This window comes from Squalius cephalus (genome assembly GCF_949319135.1).
Source record: "Squalius cephalus genome assembly, chromosome: 16".
In the NCBI taxonomy this organism is placed as follows: domain Eukaryota; kingdom Metazoa; phylum Chordata; class Actinopteri; order Cypriniformes; family Leuciscidae; genus Squalius; species Squalius cephalus.
In genome coordinates, this window is record NC_137137.1 from 10,486,284 (window position 1) to 10,513,923 (window position 27,640).

The 27,640-nt window shown below is 38.1% G+C and overlaps 1 protein-coding gene across 3 annotated transcripts in view; it reads right to left on the bottom strand.

Annotated features, from left to right (window-relative positions):
• The window catches only part of sema6bb (sema domain, transmembrane domain (TM), and cytoplasmic domain, (semaphorin) 6Bb), a 125,773-nt gene that overhangs the window by 34,464 nt on the left and 63,669 nt on the right, over positions 1-27,640 (bottom strand). For all 3 annotated transcript variants that reach the window (XM_079897848.1, XM_079897850.1, XM_079897849.1), the window contains 8 exons: positions 18,591-18,714; positions 17,263-17,377; positions 13,119-13,179; positions 12,969-13,031; positions 5,049-5,147; positions 2,640-2,730; positions 1,867-1,986; positions 349-437 (listed from right to left, as the gene is read on the bottom strand). In XM_079897848.1, coding sequence (XP_079753974.1) covers positions 349-437; positions 1,867-1,986; positions 2,640-2,730; positions 5,049-5,147; positions 12,969-13,031; positions 13,119-13,179; positions 17,263-17,377; positions 18,591-18,714 — 762 coding nt within the window. The remainder of the gene's footprint in view (positions 1-348; positions 438-1,866; positions 1,987-2,639; positions 2,731-5,048; positions 5,148-12,968; positions 13,032-13,118; positions 13,180-17,262; positions 17,378-18,590; positions 18,715-27,640) is intronic.

The window sequence follows — 27,640 nt, forward strand, 5'->3', positions numbered from 1 at the left end:
AACCATTTTGGGTTCTCCAAAGGACCTCTAAGTGAACAGTTCTTAAAATAATCATTTTTTTCTTAGAGTGAAGAACATAATAATCTAAAGAACCCTTTTCCCACTATAAATAATCTTTTGTGCAATGAAAAAGTCAAATGGATGTTAAAGGTTTTTCATAGAACCATAAATGCCAATAAATAATTTTTCATTTTACAAGTGAATTGAAATATATGCCTTCTGAGTGCAGACTGGCACTCTTTGGATGTCTTATGAAACTCTAGAAGAAACACATGTGAGAACATTGGGGACTTTTTCCTCATTATGAAACCTGAGAATAACAAGACTTGTGCTCTACCATCCTCTCACCTTCTCCAGGTAGTTGAACTCCATGGCCATCTCTCTGAAAAAGAAGTAGACATGCGGCCCCCATTCCACAGCATTCACAAAGTACGGCTCTGAAACAGACCGACCAGGACCAAACCATTAGTATTTCCTGTTCAGGACACTTTACTGCTCTCTCAGATCACATGGTTTTCAGAAGGGCTGATCTGACAGAACTACAGTGTTGAACTACAGGCTGCTTTCCAATAGGGCCATTAGCTCGTCAACGGACACACAAAGCAAAAGGAGGAAAGTGAGGGCGTTTTGGGACAGGAAGTGACCCAGGACAGCAGGAGGGAGATTGAGTCAGGACACAGATGTGCTTTCTGCTGCATCAGTGAGAGATCACATCAGGCCACAGACCATCGGAGCAAAGGAAGATGGGAAGAAGGGGTGCTGACTGCTGACTCAGATGTGGATTCTTAAACCTTATCGACCCTGACATTAATGCTCCACTCCAAAAACTAATGAGATGTCTACCCCAGAACGCAACTGTGACAATCTCAGTGAAACATAAATCCAATTCATATTTTTGAAATATGAATCTAATTTAATATATCACTGATCTGTTTTTATTGATACTTTACATTATTAAATGAATGATATGCATACAAGGTACTGTATGTAACAGCTCAAGCTAGAAATTCTACATAAATTGAAGTAACCAAATGTAAAATAACTGCATAGTCCTCACTGTATAAATTAAATAAAGATAACTCCTTATTAAACCTACAAAAGTTATTCAGACAAGAGCACTAAGTGATTATCTCTTTTTGCTTTTTTCTTTGATTAAAACTAACGACACAGACTGTAGAAGGGATATTGACTGCTGTCACTTTAAGACCTCATGCACATGACGCTGATCTGACAAGCGTACGATTTTCTCTCTTTACGTTTATTTGAGACTTTTTTTTATACCTCATTTAAGACTGTGCTTACAAGGATACTTAGAAAAACAAGCATTTTGTCATGATTTTGTGTGTTTTTATCCATTCAAACACGATAAGACGCAAACGATAACCTCAAATCTGTACAATCACACTGTCTGAGAAGCAGCTTTCTGTGTGTATGTTTCGGGTGTGTGTTCACATAGCTGCTTCTCAGACAGTGCTCCAGTAACGAACTGTGTTCTCTTGAGTTCTCGCGGAACCCACATAGCATAATGATATACTGTAATCAAATACTATGCTGCATTGATTCCGTTTAACATTTTCAACATGTTAAACAAAAGAAGAAAACTAAATTAACATGTTATTTTTGACAGCCCTAATATATACATATATATATTTAAAATGATAGTTAGATTTCATGATAGTTAGTAGGCTTTTTTAGCAGGCAGTTGCCTATTAAGACAGTAGGCTAGGTTTTGGAGCAGTAAAGTACACTTAACTCTCTCTCACACACATTATACATACACAAACACCATTAATATTACATCCATGTGCTGACACTAGTCTGCACGGCTTCCCCTTCCCGTCAACTAACGATTGACGTCTTCATTACCTCTAAACCATTTGGAGTCGTGTTTCACCGTGCGCAGGGCAGGATTGTCCCCCAGACTCCTGTAGATCACTGCATCAATGGCCAGAAAATCAGTCACTGTGGCAGTGTAGAGATTCCCCTCTGCAAAAACAGCACACAAACTATATAAAATATCTCTCTATAATAATATGTAGACAGAAATATATGTAGAGATAATATTATATAAAATATAATCTAATAATAATATATATAACCTCTCTAAAAATTATCAATATAATAAAAATATAATATAATATAATATAATATATACCTTTCCCCTTTTCCATCTAAAATATCCCCTTTGTGCATCAGAATAGATGTTTCATGCATCTGAGTTATGCACATTATGTGGTAAATTGATAAAACAACAGTTATTTTTAGTTGTTTAGCTTCCTTGCCTTCTCTGATGGATCAGCACTGCCTTACAGACTAAAAATATGCTCTCAATATACTTTTGTCAGAGTAATGCATCTTCATATACTTAAAAAAAAATTCATTTCCTTTAGGTTCGTCCAGGCAGGAAGCAGTAAAGCCATAATGTCGTGCAGGGAATGTGCTGGACAGCATATGTGCATGATTAGATTGAGAGATACACATAAATATTGTTCATAGACCGGCATGTAATTAAGTTAAAGAATAACAGCAGGGACATCAGCATTACCGCACTGCTGTATATCTATATATAGTCCTGTAATATGCAGTCATGTTCACTGTGTTAATGCAGAAAGCAATAGAATATGCTGGCGGAGTCTCACCTGCATACAGGGCCACGTTGGCATGTTTCGGGTCATATGGGCTTCTAGCCATCCCACTGACGGTTTCACCCACCATCTCAAGAGTGTCTCCCTGCACACACACACATAGAAAACACACTCATTAATTAGAGACAAAAATGCCCAATGCGCAGAGAGTAAGTGAATAACTAACACTATCAAAATAAATGTTATCCTCCGAGATATAGAGTTGGCTAATACAAAAGCAGAAAGAGAGAAATAGTATCAAGTGTAGGAATAACAGAAGCAGAGTTAAAACATATGCATAAAATTTAATTTCAAAAACATCCACAGGCAATTTATTGCACAATAACAGTTCAAGCTGAAAATTACTCTCAGGCCATTACAACTAACTATAAATAAACCTGTGCACTCTCTTTCTCTCGCTCTGTCTCTATCATACATTTCTGTCTCTAGAGAGCCTCTTAAACTCTTGACAGGTGTAATGTTGCATTACAGGTGTGCGATAATTCTTTTACTCAGATCTGCAACAGTGTGTTTCAGACCTGACAGACAGAGTTTCTTCATGTCCTCGAGAACTGCATACACAAAATTCTATCTTTCTGAATCCCTTGATGGAAATAGCGGCAGGTGGTTGTCAAGATCGGGGTGTCTGCAATTTTCCTCTTAAAGCAGTTTCTCAAATTGCTACTAAACAGAGAAATTACTTAATGGAGTGGCATGGATGCCATCAGCCTGTGGCACTGCTGAGGTGTTATGGAAGACCAGGATGTTTCAATAGCGGCCTTCGGCTCTTCTGCATTGTTCTGTCTCATGTCTCTCATCTTTCTCTTGGCAATGCCCCATAGATTCTCTATGGGGTTAAGGTCAGGCGAGTTAAGAATGAGAACGAAATGAGAATGAAAATTTCTCTCATCAGAAAAGAGGACTTTGGTCCACCGTGCTTTATTAAATCAACGCAGCCGTCTACCAGGACATTTTAGAGCACTTCATGCTTCCTTCAGCAGACAAGCTTTATGGAGATGCTGACTTCATTTTCCAGCAGGACTTGGCACCTGCCCACACTGCCAAAAGAACCAAAACCTGGTTCAATGTCCATGGGATTACTGTGCTTGATTGGCCAGCAAACTCGCCTGACCTTAACCCCATAGAGAATCTATGGGGCATTGCCAAGAGAAAGATGAGAGACATGAGACAGAACAATGCAGAAGAGCCGAAGGCCGCTATTGAAACATCCTGGTCTTCCATAACACCTCAGCAGTGCCACAGGCTGATAGCATCCATGCCACTCCGCATTGAGGCAGTAATTCATGCAAAAGGGGCCCAAACCAAGTACTGAGTACATATGCATGATTATACTTTTCAGATGGCCGACATTTCTGTATTTAAAATCCTTTTTATTTATTGATTTCATGTAATATTCTAATTTTCTGAGATTTTGAATTTGGGGTTTTCATAAGCTGTAAGCCATAATCATCAAAATTATAACAAATAAAGGCTTGAAATATCTCACTTTGCATGAAATGATTCTATATAATATATTAGTTTCACCTTTTAAGTTGAATTACTGAAATAAATGAACTTTTGCACGATATTCTAATTTTTCGAGTTTCACCTGTATATATAAAAATATCATTATTATATTATATTATATTATTCCAGGCTAGAATCCGGCAGAGTGGATGATTAGTAATTATGTGTTTTCCTTCTTTATCCAGTAAGTTGTATATTATTAGTGTGATTGGTTCAGAAGTCTGGCGCAGCAGTGCAGCATTTATGTTTCAAGTTGATGCCGCAGGTGGACCTGCAGCTAAGACCCTCCATTAATGTGACTCACGTACGCTGGGGGCGATAGAGTCACCGGCCAGATGGATGGAAGGCAACCAACACACACACACAGTCACACAGAGTCTTGGATTCAAACAACGTGCCCATTGAGTGGCATTACCACAACCATGCACAGAGAACCACATCTAGACTGATTAATGACAGCTCTCTGCTCTTGAGGTCATCAAAAACAGCTTGCTGCTTCTGGGCATATTGACGGTCAGGCAGGTGGAAAAACAGAGTATAGACAAACGGCAGGGGGGAATCTTTTTTAGCTTGGGGGTTGTGAAGTGATTCCCATCCGGGTCAAAAATGCATAGCGACCCAATGAAGCCAGTCGTTTGGAACGATGCTGCAAGCAGTGCTCTGAAATGCACTGTGAAGTTTTGAAGCAAAAAAAGCAGTTAGTGAGAATGAAATAAAATATGTGTGAGAAATGTAATGGGCTGCAGAGAATAAAAAAAGTATGAAAAAAATGTAATGAGAAAATACAGACCCCAAAAACATTGACAAAACTTTGGGGTAATGAAAGCACAGAGGGTGTGGTGGGGTTCTGAATCAATACATTTTTGTGCAAGTGTGTTTCAAGTATGCAGTACTCACTGTATAATTGGCACATAAGGGATTGAAGGCGTTGGTCCCGCAGATAAACAATCCGCCCTGCCGACTGAGGAGAACCTTCATGTAGTTACGGCACTCATCCTAAAAAATAGAAGAAGAAAGTCATTTGTTTCCTAAATCAAACTCTCTTGAACAAATCCCCCCTCAGAATGACATCACATTTCTCAGCACTTTCAATTTTATTCCAAGGATTGTTTGCATCTGTACAAACAATTCACTTGGCAAACCAGAGGCACGCCACAGTGAGTCATTCGGTTAAACCTCGGTTCAATTGAACGCACATGTTTGAGCCCTGCACCTGTGAAGGGCTTTAAGAGATGTGAAATAGAGATGGATTATGTCATGCCCCCCCCCCCACGTGCCGCCCCCCACCGGTGTACCCCGCGTGTGCCCGCCAGTGTGGCACCATTTGATGGGCAGCAACCTGTGGGCACCGGGGCCTCATGATCACAGCAATCTGTTCTCGAATGAAGAGAGAGAGAGTGAGGACATGTGGAAGGAGCCGGAGGGGGAGAAGTGGGATTGAGTGTTATTCCAGATGCTCAGGTCCTCACAGGGTTCTTGTTTTTCAGTGGAGAAATGAGGAGAGAGAGAAATAGTACATCATTACTATCTAAAAAAAATGTATTATTAAATTTATTTAATTGAATTAGCTAAATTATTTAATTAAATATTTCTGGCTCAACTCCAACTTTCTGAAACTAAACATGGACAAGACTGAAATCATTATTACTGGAACCCCATCACTTATTATCAAAATTCCTACTGACTTTGCCTGTGATATTGCTGTTACTCTCATCAAATCATCCAGTACTGTTAAAAATGTGGGTGTTATTTTTTTTATTCCTCTCTCACTTTTGAAACTCATATCAACTCTGCATCTACTATGGAAGTCTCTCTCCTGCAATAATAATATTTCTGAGTTAAAATCCCTTCTCAAAACTCATTTGTTTTCTGAATGTTATCATTCTCAAGCTGTGTTCTGTATTTCTCTGTACATGATTATATGCTGATGTGTGCCACCCTGTCTATGTAATGCCCTTTACTATCTTTGCTTTATTATTCTATTTTTCTTCTTCTCTGCGTACTATTGTCTTTCATTATTACCTGTTGTTTGTTATTATTACCTACCCTATTGCTTTTTTTTCTTATTGTATCTACTTTGTTTAGCATCCTTGAGAATGGAAAGGTGCTATATAAATAAAAATGACTATTATTTTCTAATGTTACTTTGTATGGTTTTATTTGTTAATGTATTAAAAAATTAAGCTGTACAAATTGTTTCCTTTATTTGCACTATTGTTTTTTTTACTTTATTTATTTTAATTATCATATTGCTTTATCAATACCAATTGTCATGCCAATAAAGGATGAGAATGAGTGTGAGGTGAGAGCAATACAGAAATGCCTAAAACTGTTGGCGATAGATCATGAACTAACAGCATAACAACTGATAACGGCACATTAAATCACATAAATGTCAGCCCACAATTCATTGCTATGAGCGTACCTGGCCTGTTATTAGTGCTTCTGTAAGACAGATGCTTTTTTTATCGTATTGGCATTGTGTGTAGGTGGTGTGGGTGCTGTGATGCAGATGTATCCTGTGTTTGTGTATTTGTGTGTTTGAGTCTCTGTAGGACCACTGCACCAAGACCTTATAACTCTTCTCATAAAACCGATTCGACAAACTCCTCCAAGAGTCCAAACACTTGGCACAGCTCCTGGTCTTCTAAGCGATAAAGCACATACCGTGGATAAACAACAACGGCCTTCTCGTCCTCCTCCAGCTCTTCAATCACCATCACCTGGTCTTTCCAATTTCATCCCCTCGTTTCATATTTTCAAAGAGGCCTGATTCATTTACACACTATTCATTAGTCCATTAGGGGGTTCTCTCTCTAGTGCTGGACGTCCTCTGCACCATCAACTGTCCTCTGTGTTTCACAATAGCACTTTCCTCTTCCCTTTATTTTTCCTCTCCTACTACCAGTCCAATTATCCCTTTATCCTTCCTCTGTGTCCGTCTATAACCCACCCTTTCCACTCCAGCAGCATTTCTCTTCCAGACTGTTCTTGTCTCTGCTTTTTCAATTGTTAGTAATTTATTGTCAAGATTGTAGCACACACAAGCGCGCACACACACACACAAACAAAAGCAAAGACAGAAAAAAAGTCTAGAAAAAAATATGCTAATGATAGTAATAAAAAATCATGTACAAAAAAAATGGAAAATGAAAATTGAGCATAAATTCAAACAGACACACAAGCAGCAAAAATAACTTTGTATATATATAGACAATGGTAAGAAAATAACCATGTTCAACATACGGCATAAAGTAAAAAACAAGGTTATTTAATTCAATTGAATGAACTCTTAAATACGGTCTGTATCTTTAATATGGTTTATAAGGGTGTGCAGCTTGAAAAAATTACAAAAAAACAAATGCAATACTGCCCTCCACCAGTAATATATTTAATCCCTTTCTACTAAACTGGAAAAAAGTAGAATGCGGTCTGAAAGGTTTTCAGTATTTCTGTAAACTTGTCACAGTGAAGGTCTCTGTCTTAACCTCTCTGTCTCTATCTCAAGTCAGGTATGTTTCATAAAAAAAAGAAAAAGAAAAAAAGTCTTCTCCTCTCTTCGACTTTCTACCCTGTACCTGCATGCCATATTTCTTCAGCTTACAGGGCCTTGACTATCCCTGCAAATTCTCACTGTTGGTGTCAAGTACTAAATTATTTATACCGGGTCCTAGATAAGTTTACCACCCAAGCTTGTGTGAGAGACAGCCTCAGTAAAAGGGCGTTGTCTTTCTGGCAGATGTTTTTTTCTAACAGATGCTGAGCTGAAGCTGAGCAAGTGAATTCCTCCTCATTCTCTTCCTCTCGGTTGAGTCTCTAGACATGACATCTACACCAACACCGCACATCTGCGCAAAGTACTCCCTATACATTCCAAGATCACTGATATCTTTATATCTAAACACATTCTTTCAAAATGCAGTCCCACAATAACATCATAAACCATACACAGACTGACAGAGCCTCATAATATTTCTAAAGCATGACGTCAGTATGAGATTAAAGCTGAAAAATATTTTTAACTGCCAGTTTCATTTTAATATTACTTGTATACTATTATAGTATTTATTAACATTTTGATTTAGATTAACATTTTGATTTGAATTAGATTTCAGTTTTCTTTTCTTTTTTAGTAATTTTATGTGCTTGTCAATTTTATTTATTTTAATAAAAATGTTTTATTTAATCTTTATTTCAATTAATTGAAACATTTTTATTAGTTTTAGTTAATAACAAAACTGTCAACTGTAACAAGCAATGAACAACATAACATTGTCGATCGCTTTATTTCAATTTTTGCCAATAAAGCTCATTTGTTTTTGCTCAATGCTCAATTTTGAGCATCACAAATGATGGCTGGAAATGAAGGACTTCAGTTTGCTTTGTCACGGCAAATCACTTTCACCGTGAACGTCGATTGACTGGATGGAGACTGCACAGTTCTGCACATCATTATCAACTACGAGCGTAACTCATCTCACGGGTGTCCACTTAACCACTTTAGACACTGCTCCTCATAATAAAAGGGTCATATTTACAATAAGCAAAGCCAACTCTCAGAAGTTTCCATTATATGCTCAGCTGAGTCTGTTTCTCCAACCATGATAGAAGAGGGAATAATGCAGGAAAGAGCACAAATCTCCCTCTTTCCCATGGCAATATTGTCATTCTAGAATTCTCTAATTGCACTGACAGCAGCCTCGGTCAGACAGTGGCCACATTAACAGCAGGGGCTAAATTAGTGCAAATCTGCCAGGGAACACAGAGTAGGGTGTTGTGTTTGTGTAGGATGTGTATGTTAGCTAGAAAAAGGATTGACTAAGAAAGAAAGAAAGAGATGGACAAAAAGTGAGGAGGAAATGATTGGAGTTTTGTGTATGTGAGAGAGAGGGATTGTGTGTATTTGTGTTTTTGCTCTAGGGCTAATCCACGCCCCCTCACACACTTTGATGCTGATGGCTGGTGAACACACCATGGGCTAACACCAACATTGAGAGCAGTGGCTCATTTATATTGAGAATATTCAAATGCAACTTAAATTTAGATGAAGAATGAACAATTGACTCAGAGCGGTTCTTTTAGACTTACAATTCAGATTCAGAATTCATATTACATTAAGAACTGTTCACTTCTATATACAGTCTATCTATTTTTAAATCCAGAATTCCTATTCAGTTTGGATCCTTTGGAGTGGTTCTTTTAGATTTACAATTCAGACTCAGGATGTTTTTTAGATCCAGAATTTATATTACGTTTCGAATTGTTCACTTCTATATAAAGCCAGTCTATATTCAGATTCAGAATTCAGAATCAGTTTGGATCATTTGGATTCAGAAATCGGATTCTGAGTGATTATTTTACACATACAGTCAGAGAATATACTGTGCAGATTTAAAGTGTTTCACTTGGGTTCTTTGTAGATTTTCAATTCAGATTCAGAGTGGTTCTTTAATATTCAGCACATCCATGCAGGTGTGTGTAATTGGAAGTGCAGTGAGCTGCATCAGCACATTATTTGTAAAACAATCTGTCTAAGTGTTGTCAATCATAATGTGTCTAAAATTGGCATAGAATTTATTTTCAGCATGCACTGGCTGCACCCCAGCTGCCTTGCATTAAACCAGTTCCAGAGTCCGTGTGTGTGTGTGTGTGTGTGTGTGTGTGTGTGTGTGTGTGTGTGCGTCTGCATGCGCGCGAGAGAGAACATAGTTGCTTTTGACACTTGCAGTGAGAGAAGAGACTGCATCTGCATTCATCTGAGATTCAAAATGGCCTCCTGCAGATCCAGATGAAAGGGGAAGAGATGGGGAGATTGAATTTCCCTCCCAATTACAGCATGTGGCCTCTTAGATCAGCCGTGCAGAAACATTTAATTACCAAAACCAATTACCCTAGTGGCAAATGTATCACAGTGAAAAATGCAAGGACTCACACATGAGGACTAGAGGACGCTGTATATGGGTGTACAGCGAGTGTTTGTGCAGACGTGCGTGTGTGTGTGTGTGTGTGTATATCAGTGTCCACTCAGCGTGAGATCTTGGGCTCTGTTTAAGAGCTTGTCGCGTCTCGTTCATCTCTGCATGACCTCTCATGTTTGGAGACTTAATAACTCTAAGAGGGCAATTCTCTCTCTCTCTCTTCTTCCCCTTCCAACAGTCCCTCTTTCTCTTGCCCTTAATCCCTCTCCTTTATCTTTTAGCCAACTCACTTTTTAAAAGGAGAAGTTCACGCCCCAAAATTAAAATTATGTCATGATTTACTCATTCCAAATGTCATCCAATGTCATTATACGGACCATCTATGAGAATTTTCTTTCAGAATCTTCACACAGAAAATAATTACCAAAAAATCTGCTGTATATGACTCAGGCACTATTTTCCAAGTCTAAAGCAGTTTGTTAGCTTTGTGTGACAAACACACCAAAATTTGAGTTTAAATGAAGTTATTCATTGTTCAGCCCCTTCAGTGAACTATTCATTCAAGAACTGCTGTGATCAAATCATTGAATTACTTGAACTTTAGAATCGAATCAATGAACAAATTGTCCTTTTGCTTGTTTTGTACCAATATACCAGCTGATACATTTTATAAATCTGTTTGAACAATTTATTCACAACCCAATGACTCCACATTGACCTCTCAGAGCGCAAACCCAAATTAATGTTACAAAACTGTATGGCAACAAAAAACAACAACAATGAACAGAATACAAACAAACAAAGCAAGACATGAGTGCTTGAGTGGTTCACATACTGTAGATTCAGAGTCCAGATTTAAAGTGATTCTTTTACATTTACAATTAGAATGTTTTTTTGGATTCAGGTTCAGAGTGGCTCACATCTATACATATTCTATCTCTCAAGATTTAGATTTAGATTCTCAAGATTCTTTAGATTTAGAATTAAGAGTGGCTAATTTAGATTATAGATGCAAGAACTTACAGAAGTAAGAATTCAGAATCAGAATTCAGGTTCAGAATGGTTCGCTAAGATTCAGAATCTATATTCTGAATGGATTTGTTTGGGAACTGAACTGATTTGATCATGAAACGATCAGCCCCACAATCTCACTGATTCAATGATCCAGTCACAGTGGTTTACAGCTCATTGTAGAGGAGAATTTTATCATGTGCTTCAGAAGTCATATGGACTACTTCCATGTTGTTGTCTTTTTGGTACATTTTGAAGCTTAGCAGCCATGGTCACTACAAACTACTGTCACTGCATGAAAAAATATCTTTAAAAGTGAATCATACATATTTGAAACAACACATGGGTGAGTAAATGATGACAGAATGTTAATTTTTAGGTGAACCATCCTTTACCATCTTTCCTGTCCACTCTCTCTCTTACTGACCCTTTACTTCACTCTCTCACTCCTCATCTATGTTGGTCTTTCTCTCTGTTTTTCGAACCATCCCTAGGGCAGACAGGTGGGAGAGTTGTTCGCTTTCTCTCTCTGTTCCTTTGTATGTCTCATCTCACTTGCTCTCTGCTGTGCTATTGTCTTATGCTCTCTCACCCAGATTCAATGTCAGGTGTCATTTTCAGTGTTAAATAAGTCATTTTCTCTCTTTTTCTCTCTTTTATCGCCTGGAGGGGATTAAGTCATCCTTCACTCTTCCCACACAGACACCTTTCAATAAAAACTCCCTTTCACTCTCATTGAAGTCAGACAAAATACCCAGCATTCCAGAAGACGAAGCAGAAAGGGTGTGTGAAAGGAAGATATCTGCAGTGGTCATGCGTGGGCAGCTGTGGGGACCGCTGGCAGCTTTTGACACCCTCTCTATTTTGCAGACAGCACAGAAAAAAATACTGATTTCCTGAAAATTTGCCACAGGCAGCTCTTGTGATGGCACCTTAGAGTGTGAGCACGGGCACAAATAATGTGACTCGCACATATAAAAGCATTTAACATGAATAAATGTGTGTTGTTGTTTAACAGTGTTTTGTTGATGTAAGTGTGTGTTTGTATGGGACAGGTTTCGCCTCCATTGCAGGGACCAGTCAATGTTGGTTCTACAACGAATAGCTCAAAAAGCATTTTAAATAATGTCTGAATAATGAAAATGTTAAATTAAATATAAAAAAAAAAAAAAAAAAAAAAAACAAACAGACAAACAAATGGTGATGGCTATCTATTATTGCCCAAAAGTGACCAAAAAAAAACTTCTCAGCATCAATTCAAATTATATGAAGAGTTCAGATGCAAAAGCCTCTAATTGCCATCTGAAATTTTCTTCTAGCATGATAATTTTTATGAAGCTCGTACAGTATATTTAAGTTCAGTAAATTCACTTAAATGGCAATGAAAATTACCTATTAATTGCTATTTAAGTGAAATTACTGAACTTAAATAAACGAGCTTGATAAAAATGATCATTCTAGAAGAAAATTTCAGATGGCACTTAGAGGTTTTTGCATCTGAACTCTTCATTTGTGTGTGTGTGTGTGTGTGTGTGTGTGTGTGTGTGTGTGTGTGTGGTCCTGGTAAACCCTGCGTTGTGGGGGAAAATGTCTCCACAAGAATGGCAATGCCAGAAATCTTTGACCTTGTGGGGACATTTTTTGGTCCCCATGAGGAAAACAGCTTGTAAATCATACTAAATTATGTTTTTTGAAAATGTATAAATGCAGAAAGTAGGAGTAGGGGTAGGTTAGGGGATAGAATATAAAGTTTGTACAGTATAAAAATCATTATGTCTATGTAAAGTCCCCGTAACGTGTATGTGTCTGTGTTTGTGTCTGTGTGTGCACGTGCATTTATACAAATATACACATTCAAATAAATAAATGTGTGAGAATATCCACTCACCTCATGTTTTCCCTTCATTCTACAGATTCTGATGTCATTTTTGTTGGATTCCCATGTCCTCTTCTGTAACAGAGGGAACGTCAGTAATGAGTGACTCTTCATTTCCAGCACAAAGTATGTTTACATGCGTGTGTGCGTTTCTGTTCTCACCTTGCTGTAAAACATCTCTTCTCCCACCACGTTGTCCAGCTCCACTCGGAAAAGGTCATCTCTGATACAGGCACAGTGAGAGAGAAAGAGCGAGAGACTGTGAACCACCACATAGCAGTAACACAACACCGCAAAACAATCCTTTTCTTAATCAGAAATGTCAGAATTAAGATCAAACATAATTTTTTTGCAGCGAACAAATATCTGAAATCCAAAGTTGTCGACCTCACACACTGAAGCATAATGTGTATTCTTCAAATGTTTAACAAATTGATACTACATTCTTGTTCCTACATAAATTCACCCAGATCCGCCGCCTCAGTGCAAACACTCAGTTAAACGATTCACCACAGCCCGTCCTACATAATCACGATTCTTTGCATTATGATATGCCTGATTTCCCCTCCATAATTCATAACCCACCCCCACACTGCTTGCATGTTGCATGCAGCTTCTCATCTTGAACACAGCATCCAGTGCTTTAGCACTTCCTGCAACTACTTTAATAATATTTCTATAACCTTGTGGCGTCTATTAAAGTTTCTATAAATCTGATGTCTTTTAATCATGGCGTGTTTGGTGTTATAGAGTATCCTGGTTTGTGCCTGAATATTGATCAAGGACTAAGAGCTGCCGTGCGGCCCGATGAGAGAGCACTGGAGAATTTCAAATCGTGAGAATCCCTCTCTTTTTTCCTTCTGAAATGTTGTAATCTGTGAATTTGCCAAGCTCACAGACCAGCCCATGTTCTTGCAGTAGTATTGATCTTATCTTTCACAGACTTCCATCTGCATCACTGCTCTGTGGACACATCAACAAAAATGGACTATGTATGTGTGTGTTTGTGTGTTCTTGAAGAGAGTCTGATGAGATGGACTATAAATTATTCAATCCCTTGGTGTGGTTTGTTAAAATGAATCCCCCTTGGCCATTCCCTCTCTGAGCAGGGCGGCCCCTAAGTGCCCTGGTTAAAATTATCATACACTTACACAATGCTTGCCTTATTTAGAGAGCACAAACTTTAAGCAGACACAATAATTCAAGCAGTAAAGCAAAGCTGGAGGTCTGTTTGGAGTTCAACAGTCCTGTCACATTTACATGAACATAAAAACAGGCTTTATAGTTACACAAGGTTACCAAAAAACACAGATGGTTTGGTCAAGACATGCAGACCATTGGCAAGAATAGAACACACAGAGGCCAGTAAAACACTCTTTCTTTTTCAGACCCTCCATTTGTACCTTTTCTGTTCTCTGTCTCTTTCTTTATCTTGTATACAAACTTTACTTTTATCTTCTTTCAAAATGTCATCATGTAACAACTTGCATAGTGTGCAATGGAGATAAATAACAAGGTCTCCATCTAAATATTGTAACGTGAACTTAAAAATGCTAGAGCAGGCAGCAAACAGGGTACATAATTGCAATTGGAAGGAAGTAGAATTAAATTCAAAACTAGCAATGTATGTCCAGACAAACTTTGATTGTTGGCTTAAAGCCTTGGTTTAATGGTTTTGAAAAGGTTTTTGATGGATGGATTCCAATTCATTTCAAATTTACACTTATGAATGGCAAGGGAGACAATTCTTTAATTCTGAATTTTGCACAACCCTAGCAATAAACTTATTAACAACTCAGAACTTTCCAAGTTTTTACTTTTAAAGAGATCAGAACTGCAATTTTTACCTGGCAGATCTAGTTCCTTTTCTTACCTTCTATCTCTTTTTAGCTTTCCCTATGTGATTTTCTCTCACTCTATCTATCTTTCTCTTTCTGGTAGATTGTCTGAATGATGGAGTGCATTTGGCCACCTTTACTGTATTATTACACTACATTACATTTATGCATTTGGCAGACACTTATCCAAAGCGACTTACATTGCATTCATTGTATATTTAATCAGTTCATGCGGGACTGCTTGAGAGACGTATTATGCAGTACTGTGTGTTTGGTACAATATGCCCTCCCTCATTCAGTGCTTCAAATTAATGACCATACTGACAGGCAGAAAGGGGCCTGAGAGATGCAGGATGTCTCATGGGGGGGCTGACTATATTTAACATATAGGAGACAGCTAAAAAGTAAGTGTATCTGTAAATTGCAGTGCTTCGGGAGAAGCGGGAGGTCTCACACCGTTCGTCCCATGCCCTAAGGCATCTGTGTGGCAGCCCCGGACGGCAGCTGAGTCCTTAATTTCTCTGCACCAGTAGAGGCTGTACGTCAGTCAGGCTGTTTCCATGACCTCAGAGGTCAGCCGGAACCTGTCCCGCACCGTTAGTGACAGGTTCGAGGGTAGAATGTGTTGAGTTTCACTCCTGAGCTTAATTGAAAGACTTGACCTCTCGATGAGGTCAAACACAACGAGGTGGCTGAGGCTTGATTTAATGTGACTTAACCAGGTCGCCGCTGGCAATATTAGTCACCCTCCTCTAGTTACTCGGAACATTAATTATGTATACAGATCACCAAAAAAAACCACCTCATTTGTCTTATAGGTGTATTTATTTATGGCTTGGTCTGAATTTTTCCCCCAAGTCTGAGGCTAGATTGCAGTCGCTTGCGTTGAAGTCGAGAAATTTCTGGAGGAAACCAAGTGTGTTTAAAAAAAGACTTCAGTCCTCTCATCCCTGACCAGGTGTTGCAAGGTAATACTGTGAAGGGGCTGAGAGGCTGGTCGCTTTCTTGGGGCACGTTCTTGAGCGGTTATGCTAATGCTAACAGGATTTAACCCATCTGCACCCCTTATCACACTTGAGCACACCGTTTCAGACTTTATTAAGTCAATCCAGGCTGTCTATATCCTTGACTTGAAACTTCACTGACTCTCTCTCCCTCTCCTCTATACAGTATTGCCTCCTTTTTATTTCACTCGATGTTGCCGTTGTTATTGAATGCTCCCTCTTGAGTCATCGGATAAATAAATCTTCTTTTCCACAGAGGTCATTTTCTGTTGGCTACGGCAAACACCTCCATTTACTTCAGACACTGATAGGTACATACGGTTTGCTGACTGCACACAGCGGGGCTTGAATTTCATCGAATTACGCTGGCCACAGTGGCACCACATTGGAAAGCGTATGCGAAATAGTTGTTGAGCTTCTATAGGCCAAAGACTTCTGGCCTTTTTTTATGAGAGCTTCTAGTCTGGGCATCTTAAGTCATATGGCGCTTTGTGATATATTTATTTTTGAGGTTTAATTTTTGACACGGTCGAGCGGGCAGGTCATTTCCTGACACGGTATGAGAGACTTTATTAGAGTACGACGCCTCCCCCGCCGGACCCCTACAAATTTCGGTAACTATCACCATATGTTTGAACTCTCCCAATGGACGTGCCAGCCATTTTTGGGAAGCATGCTGCAAAAATTCACAAAAACAGCTTATTTTTCTAAAGCGCCAAACCTAATGAAGTTTTATTTTTGTTTATCTATTCCAACCCCCCGGCTCTTGTGAGGTAGGCAAAAAAAATGCAAGAAAGCAAAAACATAATTGCCCCCGTGACCTCTTTAAAGCCCCACACCGGCCTAAAATACTAAAAACACTACAGGTGTCCAATATTTACTTTTATAAGTTATAACCCAATACCACAACAAGAAACACAGCATGTTTCTTAAAGGGACAGTTCACAATGTCATTCCAAACCTGTATGATTTTGAGGCTTGCACAAGCTATTTTGAAATAGATAAGTTAAATTATTACTTGAAATGTTCAAACAACTATGATTTTATAATATAAAACAAAACCATATAAAATTAATTCAAATATGAATTGAAAATTAAACAAAAATGGACATTATCACAAAAAACAAAGATATTTTGTCCATACATTGAAAGTCAGTGGGGTTGAACAAAAAAAAAAAAAAATCTCTTTTGTGTTCTACAGAAGCCATACAGGTTTGAAACTACACAAAGTAAATGCTGGCAGGATGTTAATTTTTGAGTAAATTATCCCTTTAAATAGCTTTGAAAACTGTTTAATTGCTATCTACAAGAAGCAGCAATTCAGACTCTTGATCTCAAAAGAGATTGTTTTCGTATGTCACATAATTTACTTAAACACACATCTCCATGCAGATAATTACAGATGCCGTTGTAACAATAATTACAGGGTACGCCCATGCTAATCAGCATTATTTCACACCCTACCTGGCTCCGATGTAAAGGGTACGGTTGACCTGCAGAATCCTCTGAATGTGTAAGGGCTCCTGTCTGAGAGATGAGCGATGGGGTCGTCCGAGAAACACAGGATGCCTTCTTACCACTAAAGGAAAACAAGGTAGAAGAGACAGTGAATGATAAAGAGAAAGGGTTGACAGAGGGTTGTATCATCTTTTCATTGCACTTATGGGTGTGGGAGAGGTGATCCGTTAAGGCGAGAGGCATTCGATCACTTGCGAGTCACTCTTGAGATAAAAATGTTGACAGCTGCTTGTGATTGCTCTCTATTTTTTTACAGATAAAGTCTGTCCTCATATGTTCGGCTTAGTCAAGTAGTGTTGTTACCAGTGGTGTAAAATGTAAAAAAAAAAAAAATATATACTTATCCAGAAACCTGTTACCTGAAAAATTTCAACTTAAATTAATCAAACAATGAATAATATCTGGTTTTATATTTGAAAGAAGGAGTATTCCTTGAATTAGGAAAGCATCAAGGCAAGATTAGGTATAAAAAAAGAAAAGTAAAATAATGAAAAAATATAAACAAACAAACATAAAATTGGCATTATTAGCATGTCATTATCCTGAAACCTTAAATTGTTACTTGAAATGTTTAAACTTTAAATTCATCAAAAAACTATATGATTTTAAAGTTGTTTGATATTTTAATGTTGTTGTATATGGAAGAAGGCAAGCATCAAGGGCAAGATCAGGGATAAAATAAAACTGAATAAATGTAATATTAGAGTAAAGTAAAATTAAATGAAAAAGTACTTAATTGTAATGAAAAATAATAAAACAACAAACCTTTAACTGTTAATTGTTTCTTTACATGAAAATATATATAGCTAAATTTATCTTTTAGGACTTTTAGAAAGAGGGTACATCAAGTTCTCGATCAAAAAGGTGCGGTCACATTTATCATTGCTTGCTGAAATTCACAAGCGAAATCCAGAATTTCCCAAAATAATACATCATAGTAATGAAGTACAATTACTTTAGTACTTTACACCCCTGTTTGTTTCTCTCGTCCTGTATCTTTTCCTCTCTCATGTGATAAGACCCTCCCTGGAGCTACTCGCAGCTCCTTGACTCTTTCTTCTTTCTTCATCATTACAAACCCCCTTTGCTTTTCTCATCTTTCACCTTAGATAGACCTGAATGAGTTAAGCTGGGATGCATGGAATCAATATTATTGATCTGTGATCAATCACATGCCTGCTCTGCATAAGAAAGTGAAAGCTGAGAGCCTGACAGCACAGACGGGGTCCAACCCTGATCCTGACTGACTGCATGTGAAATGGAGACATCGTTACCTTCAGTAGGGATGAAGTTCAGAGGTCCCGGTTCCTCTGGGAAGACCGCACACACCAACCGCAGGAGCCAGAAGAGCCCGATGAAAGGTTTGGCCACAGTCGTCATGGTAGTGGAGCTCCGGCACTATGAAAAGAACAAGCAGAAAAGAGTCAGGTGAGGTGGCAATCTAGCAAGATTTCTAGTTACATTCACTTTGTGAACAAAACGACCACTCTAATAGATTCTAAAGCATCTCTATCATTACCCCAGAGATTAAGATCAGCAATTAAGTCATCCACCAATAGAATTCGTGTCAGTCAGCCCTAATGGTCCATTCGATGTGGTGTGTCACAGAACTGTCATCAAAGACATGGGACCCAGGACTGAACTGCCTGGACGTCTAACAAAAGGGCTTCACACTGAGCCAGAAATGGGGAGGGGGTCAAAGCATGTGTGAGTGAGTGGCTCTGTTTAAAAACCTAGAGCTGCCCCGCTGTCTACTGCCTACATAGGCAGAATCTTAACCGAAATGGACATAGAAATGACTGATTTGAAATGCTCTACATAGGAAGTATCCTGTAGGAATTTTGTTGTGAAAGAGTTGAGGCTTGAAAGCCTTGAACCAAATCAACCAGCTACGAGGTGAATCACCACATTACTAACTTTGATTTGAAGAAGAAAAGTATTTAAAAATGTAATTTAAAAAAAAGGTAAAACACTGGGCACTTAACAGCTTTAAAAAGGGACAGCGCTAGAATGCCATGAAACATTGCGAATGACAATCTAATTAAAAATGACAAATACATATAAAACTATAAACGCTAAAGTGTTCTTTTAGCATGAATTGCTTGTCAAGTTTATCTGATTGGTGGAGAAGAATTATGGGTAATGTAGTTTTTCACAAAGAATTCTGCTGAAAAAAAAACTTTCAATAAAGCTGACTGATGGGTTCCAAAAAAAACATTGATAAACAACCTTGTAGCTCACAGTAGTTTTGTTTTTAAATGTTTATAAATTATTGTTCAAAATCAGTTCTCATATTGAGGCAATGAATGGGATTTTTACTTTTGGAACCTGGCTGTTGCACACTATTAAGTTTGGTGTTACCACATGTTGTTAAGCTAACAATGACATACCGTAATCTAATAATCATAAAAATATACAATAGACACAAATAATTAATTTAACTATAATCCTATTTTTCATTCAGCGCTGAGAAGTGTCAATAAAAACAATTTACATTAATTCACTGTGACCGTCATCTTGAATGTTTCTTCACCTGCCAAAGTGCATTCTGGGATTGTGATGCCAGATTTACATTTATGCATTTGGCAGACGCTTTTATCTACTGCATTGAAAGCACATATTTTTTAAATCAGTTCAACTTAGATTTTGGCCAGAACAAACTTATTATTTTAAGGCTCACATATAACATACTGTAGTTACTACGTTTTTTTCTCTATTACAAAGCGTGTGTGTGCCTGCATATGTGTGCACTTGAAAAAATAACCACAAGTAGAGATGACCTTTTAAATTGGATCCCTTAAAATATGATTTTTTTTTCAGATCTTCTGCCCTCTTGAAAAAAGGTGGCAGAAATAGAGAAGATGTGATGGAAACACAAATGTCAGTCAAATTAAAGTGCAATACAATATATGTGGAAAATTACCTCTGCACTTCAGAGAGGCACAGAGAAGCTCTAGAGAACTGTCACAATAGTATTTTTTGTAATAGTCTAACGTAAAGGTACTGTCTGAAAAAGGGATTTCAGTGGACAGATGATACATGCATGACTGTGTGTATATCGTTTACTGGTTTGAAAGAAACCAATGGTAGTTTAATAGCTAAAAAAACATAAGTAAGATTGATCTAGTCAATACACACTTCAATTGTCCACCAAGAAAAATGGCGTCAAATTCTAATGTTGTTCCAATGCCTTTCCTTCTTCTGTGAAATACAAGAGAGGGTATTATAAAGAATGTTTTCATTGTTTTTTCCACACACAAAAAAAAGTCTTGTCCACCTCATCATTGGAAACCATTGACTTTCACTGTTTGGTGGTGGTGGTGGGGGTCTTCTTTTGTGTTTCATCGAAGAAAGATTCATTGACTGAAATGACATGAGGCTGAACAAATAAGGAGAGAATTTTAATTTTTTGGGTAAAATAGCCCCTTTAAATTTCAATAATTATCTTTTTGGCTTAAGACAGAAGGAACAGATTAAAATGGAAGAGTTCAAGAAAACTGAACAACTTCCCAGAAAATAACAGAAAGCCATGATAAAGAGAACATAAAGGGCCAATAATGGAAAAAAAATGAATTTATGAAAAGACACAGCATGCTTGAACTGTTGTATTTGAACAAAAGAATGGCTGGAAAACCTGGGAAATTACAAGTCCAATTGTCATGTGTTTCTGATATATTTTCCACAGTGGTCAGTGGTTTCAATAGCATGAAACTCAATATAAGAATGAATAAGTGCTCAGCTATCCCTCTCCTTGAGTGTTAACAAGCTGACAACATTTGCTTTGAAACTTTAGTGGAAATGCTGTTTGTTACAGTCACAGTGCAAACATAAACAAATCAGTGTCAGTTGAGCTTTTCGCCACCGCAGCGCTAAGACGACACGCACATGTATTAATATCTGACAGCCTCAATTTCTTTATTCAAAAAAACCCTTCTCATTTTCCTGTGGCTAAGCACCAATTGAGTTACACAATGCAAAACTGCCAGCTCTCATTTGTCAAAGTGTGGCCTTGCTGTCCAAAACGCACACATGTACATGTACACACACAACTACATCCATTGTGGGTCTATTTCTATAGCGAAACGACTTGTGACGTTTTATCAGGGCTAACTATCTTTCCAGGACATTTCTAGAATTCCTCCTATTGAAGTCTGAACAAGGCCGCCCCACACACTAATAGTTCAACACCCAATGTAGCAAATTATGCTCAACAATAGGCTTACATGAAGGAGAAGAAAAAGAGAAAATGAAAAGAGGCCAATTGGGGAATGAAGGCAGACAGAACAGGATAGCTAAAACTAGAAGACGCTGCCATAAGTTGGTATCAGTGATTCTATTGTCTTGCTACAATTAATCATTTACAAGTATGCGCCAGGCCTCACGCATTTAATTAGCATAATTCGAGCTATAGAGTTTCAGGGGACAGCAAGCTAAACAGATGCGGAGGGGGTGAAGTAAATACAAGCTTGGATATAACTTACACCATCCCACTTTTAATTATGGCAAATGTTTTGTGGCAGAGTTCATTTCAATTTCAACAGCAATCCTTACAATTAGGAATGTGAAGGCGAAATATTTCCCCATACTGATTTTGCCATTTTACCACAGGTTCAAGTCGGTCATGCAAATTCACAGTGCTGAACAACAGAAAGATGCTTGGTTTAAAAATGACTTTTGTGTGAACTATACTTCACACAATCACACCTTTGACATAGACAAAGGACCCTTTTTGCCCATTAAATTCATTCTTTCAAGGACTTGTGAAACACTGGTTGTGCTGTATGTGTTTGATTCACTAAAAAGAATTGACTCATAAGAGTCATTAGTTTGGGAATGAGATCCGGTCGCATGTGTTTGATTCACTAAAAAGAACCAGCTCGAAACAGTCTTTTGTTTATGAATCAGACTACAATGATTGTGTATGTTTTGCGCAAAAATCGTTATCAGAACCAAATGGCCTGGGAAGATTGCCATTGTTAAGCCAGCAAGTAGTCCAGATCCAAACACATGCCATTAGCTGAACCAGTTGACACTTCAGAGAGCTCAATCAAACGGAGCAATGTTTAAAAACCCACAGCACCCCCCCCCCCCTTAACACTGAAAAAAAATATACACATCACTTTTAATTAATATTTGGCTCAACCAACAACAATAGGATTCACATGCCTCTGAGCTTCCCGTCAATGTAATTACTAACGTTTGAGAAGGTAATTATTTGAATGGGGTCATTAAGATACCTTGAGAGGAGCACGAATGGGGCGGCATTATCTCTGACCGACCATTGAGAAGCTGTTACTCAAGATAACAAATCACTTAGTTAATCAATAATAGCTCAGTAGCATAGGCTGCTTAATGAACTCTGATCTACTGCCAATAGTCTGAGGAATGATTGGTCAATTGAGACCAGAGAACAAAAAAACAGTGGACGTGACAACTCAAAGCTGGAGATCATGAGTAGAATGAATAACTGCCTACCGGAAAGCAGGTCTCCATGCTAATGTCAAGCTGCATCCTGGGAATTTCAAGGACGTTAAACCTGGTTAAAATTCTAATATTTTGTGTGTGAATAAGATTATTATGAGCCCTATTCTCTGCCTTTAGAAGGCATAATGTTCTGATGATATGTATTCTGGGTAAAAGAAGAAAGGCACTGATTTCATTAAGGACCCCTGAGGGATTTGAACACGATAAATCATCTAAGGATTTCATAGCAAACTTCATTTATGTGTGTCCCAGATAAAATACTGATAATGAGTGTAGAGAATGGCATTAATGAGAAAAGTGATCAGTAATAAAGGGCTGAATTAACGCATACATTATCAGACCCAAACGATCAGAGAGAACAGAAATTAAACCACTATCTGACAATTGCTTCAAATTTGTGAATTTGAAGGTAAAGAATGTCTTGATACATTTAAACAGCTACAGCAGATCATAATCTATAATGAATCGATTCACTTACATAAGGCCTCTACAGAGAGCATGTTTATATATTCCAAGCAACAGCAACAGAACATTTGTTATGGGAGACTGCTTCACGGCCTGGCCTTGACCTCTTATAGAACTCACACTGTGACCTCATGTTATCAGATTTGCCTTAAAGGCTCCAGGATGCAAACCATGTTGATCCACCAAAGTTAACAAAAAATTCTGGGATCGCAATAAAGGGTTGTCTAGAGTTTGTCGTCCACATAATAAAAGTCAACGCGGTCCAATGTTGCTTTTGGTCCAATGTTGTTTTTGGAACCTACAAATTTTACTTGTATAGACAAAAACAGTTGAAACACACCTTAAAATCTTATTTTGTGTTTCGCAGAACAGTTATACAGGTTTTGAACAACATGATGTTCAGTAAATGATGACCATTTTCATTTATGGGTGAACTATCCCTTTAAGTAGAATGTAGCAAAGTACAAGAGAGAGAAAAAAATAACACAAGTAAGGTGGGGAAAAAGCAATTTGGAAGTAGTATCAGAAGACTAAAGCTGAATATGCAAAGAGGCCAAAAAAATTTCTGGAATGCTTTCAAAGCAGTGAAACCGGAAGAACCCGGAGCCAAGATGAGGCTGATTCCTTTCCTGAACATACCCTAAAATCCTGCTCTAGTGACCCGAGACTGCTAACCTCCGTCTCTGACCCCTGGGGGAATGGGCCAAGCCAACCAAAACCATATCAGAGCCCGGCAGCCTCGGTCTGGATTGCCATTTATTATTTACTGCCCTCTGTTTCTGGATAGCATGACGTCTAATTCACTCTCCCATTCTGCCACAACCGTTTTAATAGGTTGTTTTCCAGACACAGTCAAAGCCCCGAAGCCATTTATCAGGGCAGTTTAAAGCAGCCCAGTGACTCCAGCACTTATTTTTTTGCATGGAGGAAGAAACATGAAATTAAAGATCTACTTAATGGTCTGTGCACGTCAAAGAGCTAGTCTCACATTATAAAGATGCACGGCATCATTCCATAAGTCCTGACAGCGAAGAGAGATGCTCCAGCTCCACATGGATTTTACCATGGAGCAGTAATCCTGATTCTGAATTGATGAAGTGTGGCGTCAGGTTGAACCAGCGGAGCACCACCTTCTCATGCAGAGACACCCTGAGCTATTTTTCACTCGCTGCAGACACGAAAAACACCCAGACAAATACAGCAATCTACAAAAAAGGGATGAATCAGGCTGTTGCTTCACTGTTGCACATACACTCACACAAACATCAGGAAAAGGGGAGAACCATAGACAGATGCTGCTTAACAGCTTTGGCGAAAATATATGAGAGCTAAATGAACAAACTGTGCGTAAGCTAACAGCAGGGGAAATTGGCTTTTCTCTCAGGCAGCATTCCAAGAAGGTGGAATCGTCTTTCACCATTAAAACCACAGGTTTCATCTGAGCTCTATTCACTTCTTAGACGGACTATTGGTTAATAATCAGTATACTAAAGTGATGCAAAATACAGCAAACAGTTGTGGTTGACCCCAGGTTAGTTCTCAATACCCCAACAGTATCATACTACACCACTTTATGGTATTTTTATGGGGTGTATCATGTGAAAGTCAGATTTTTGAATGTTTTTGAAAGAAGTCTCTCTTGCTCAGCAAAGCTGCATTTATTTAATTAAAAAAAACCTCACTTTTCATATATTTTAAAATATAAATTTTCTTCTCTCTTTCTAATTGATGTGTTATGGTGTTTTTGTGTTGAGTTATTTTGTCATTATTTGTTTTTTTGTGATGCAGTGGCTGTATTTTTTAGCCCAAGACAAATTTCCCTCTGGGACAATAAAGTATAACCTTAACTTCAACGAAGAGAGACTGATGCATTCTAGGGGATGCAAAAAGCATGATAAAAGGGGTCCATATGACTTGTGAACATTCCTTGCATTTTCACTTAATTTGATTCTTTAGAAATCTAATTCTAATATGCTGATTTGTTGCTCAAACATTTCTCATTATTATCAAATTTGTAATCAATGTCTTTGCTGCTTAATATGTTCGTGGAAAGCATGATTCAATTATTTAAAGAATCCTGAAAAAATAAAGTTAAAAAGACTTTTGTAACATCATAAATGTCTTTACTGTCACTTTTGATAAATTCAATGCATCCTTGCTGAATAAAAGTATTAATTCATTAAAAAAGAAATCTTACTGACCATAAACTTTAAAATCAAACACTGAAATTGCTATATGAATTGATGAAAGATGAACGATCTGAAACCAGGGAATGAACGATCTGAAACCAGGGAATTGAATATGTGTTCTTACATATCTTAAAAAGGATTGTGACTCTATGCAAGAACATTTCAGTCTAGATACTGAATAAAGGGAGTCGACGGGTCCTGTGTTTTAAGTCACCTCAAGGACAGTCCAACAAGACTTTAAAATAGAGCTTTTAATGGGCAAATATCATCATAAACACATCAGAGGCAGTAGACCAGACTGTGGCGAGGTTGACCCCCTCACCCGGCTGAAGGCTTCATGCGCTGTAAATCAACTAACGGACGAAATGAAAACAACTCTACGTCGTTAAAAGAAGGAAAAAAGACTGCTGAAAGATTAAAGCTACCCCATCCATCATATACATCGCCGTAAAAACGAGCAAAGCACAAACAGGGAGGCGATAATCCACTGCACAGTCATAAATAAAATGAAAAAGTTCAGGCTAATGACTAAAAAGACTTGCAAGGATCACAAAGGTTTCCCGGGTTGACAAGCTTTTGAGACTCCCACGAGGCTATGTATTACCTAACAAAAATACCCTGCAGAATCTTAATATCTCAACTGTGCTCATCACAAGCTGCCAGGCTTTTTTTTTTTTTTTTTACTTATTATAATTATTTTGAAGGAGTCGAAAGAGGAGGAGAATCAGGGATGAAAGAGAGGCGGGAAGATTACTTGGAGGAATAGGAACGGAGAAGGAGAGATAGGCAGAAGTGTGCATGAGTGTATGTGTGTCACGCTCGTCATGCAAAATTAACGTCTTTAGGGATGATGCACACTGCAGTAGATCGGAACTACGGAGCTCATACGAATAGAAATACATAGAAAAACAATAAACACCTCCCTTCATGGCATATGGTTCAGCAGAGCATCTTATAAATAACACTCCTTTGGGAATTAAGTTTCAGTTTGTTGCCTCTCGTTAACTTTATTACACAGATACATACATTGCTCTAGTTGAAGAGAAACCTCACTAAAACTGCCAGGAAACGTCTGGGTCATATTTCACCTCAAAATAAAATGGAAAAAGAGATCATATTTTAGATAAATAAAATTAATTCACTATTGACAATTACACACATTGTACCACTCTTTCGTAAGTCAGTAGCTACTGTAATGCAAAAAAAATAAAAATACTATGCAAAACATTATGACATTATTTGAATTGTATAATGTGTATACATTGTAGTGGCATTTGTTGTAATGAATTTAATTCAGATTTTTAAAGAAGTATGCATACTTTCCTACAACATAGCAAGCAAAAATCAATGCGCAGTTTTCATGAAACACTGGGTGAACAATGTCCGGATGTTCTATTCTACTGCAATTATGTAGTGTATAATTTGCTATCCCATAATGCAACGGTAGCTGAGGATCTGCCAGATTCGAAAACTGAAAAGTAAAAATGGTGGAGTACAATGAGCTGAGAAACCCTTCGAGTGATATACGAGTCCCAAGAAAGTACTTCAATAGGTCAAGAAGTTCTCCATCACATTCAGTACATAATCTCAAAGTATTCTGGATGCAGACAGTGTGTCTAGAAACAAAGATTTTTGTTACTTGTGCATTAAAGCAATAAGAATTGGAAGAAAAAGTGCTTAAATGTCATGGAAAAACTCACAAATCAATAACATTGTAATGGTCTTAAAACTGACTTCATTTTCTTTAGGCAAAACCTTTTGGGGGTGAAATATGACATGGAGGTTTCTCCGTCAGACTCGCTCATAAAGCAGCAGTCAGTGAGTGAGTTAGTGTGTGAAGAGCTTGTTTAAATTCCAGATGCAGAATATTGATGAGTATGAAAGCGCACATATCTCTCCGTTACTCAGTACTAACACTGCTTCAGGCAGTCTTTACAGCCAACACACCGATCTGTGGACACATATTTATTCAGTTCATCATGCGTCCATCTGCTCTTCCTCTCTCTCTCTCTCTCTCTCTTTCCCTCACGGCTTGTTTGTCGGTACCCACTCCTTCCCCCCATCTCAATCTCCTCCTCCCCTCCAGTCTCCCCCATTGCCCAAATTCTTTCCACAAAATGAGCCACCTGCTCATCCACTTTAGTGAGATAAATTTCCGACCCAAACCAAAGAGCCATACAGGTGTG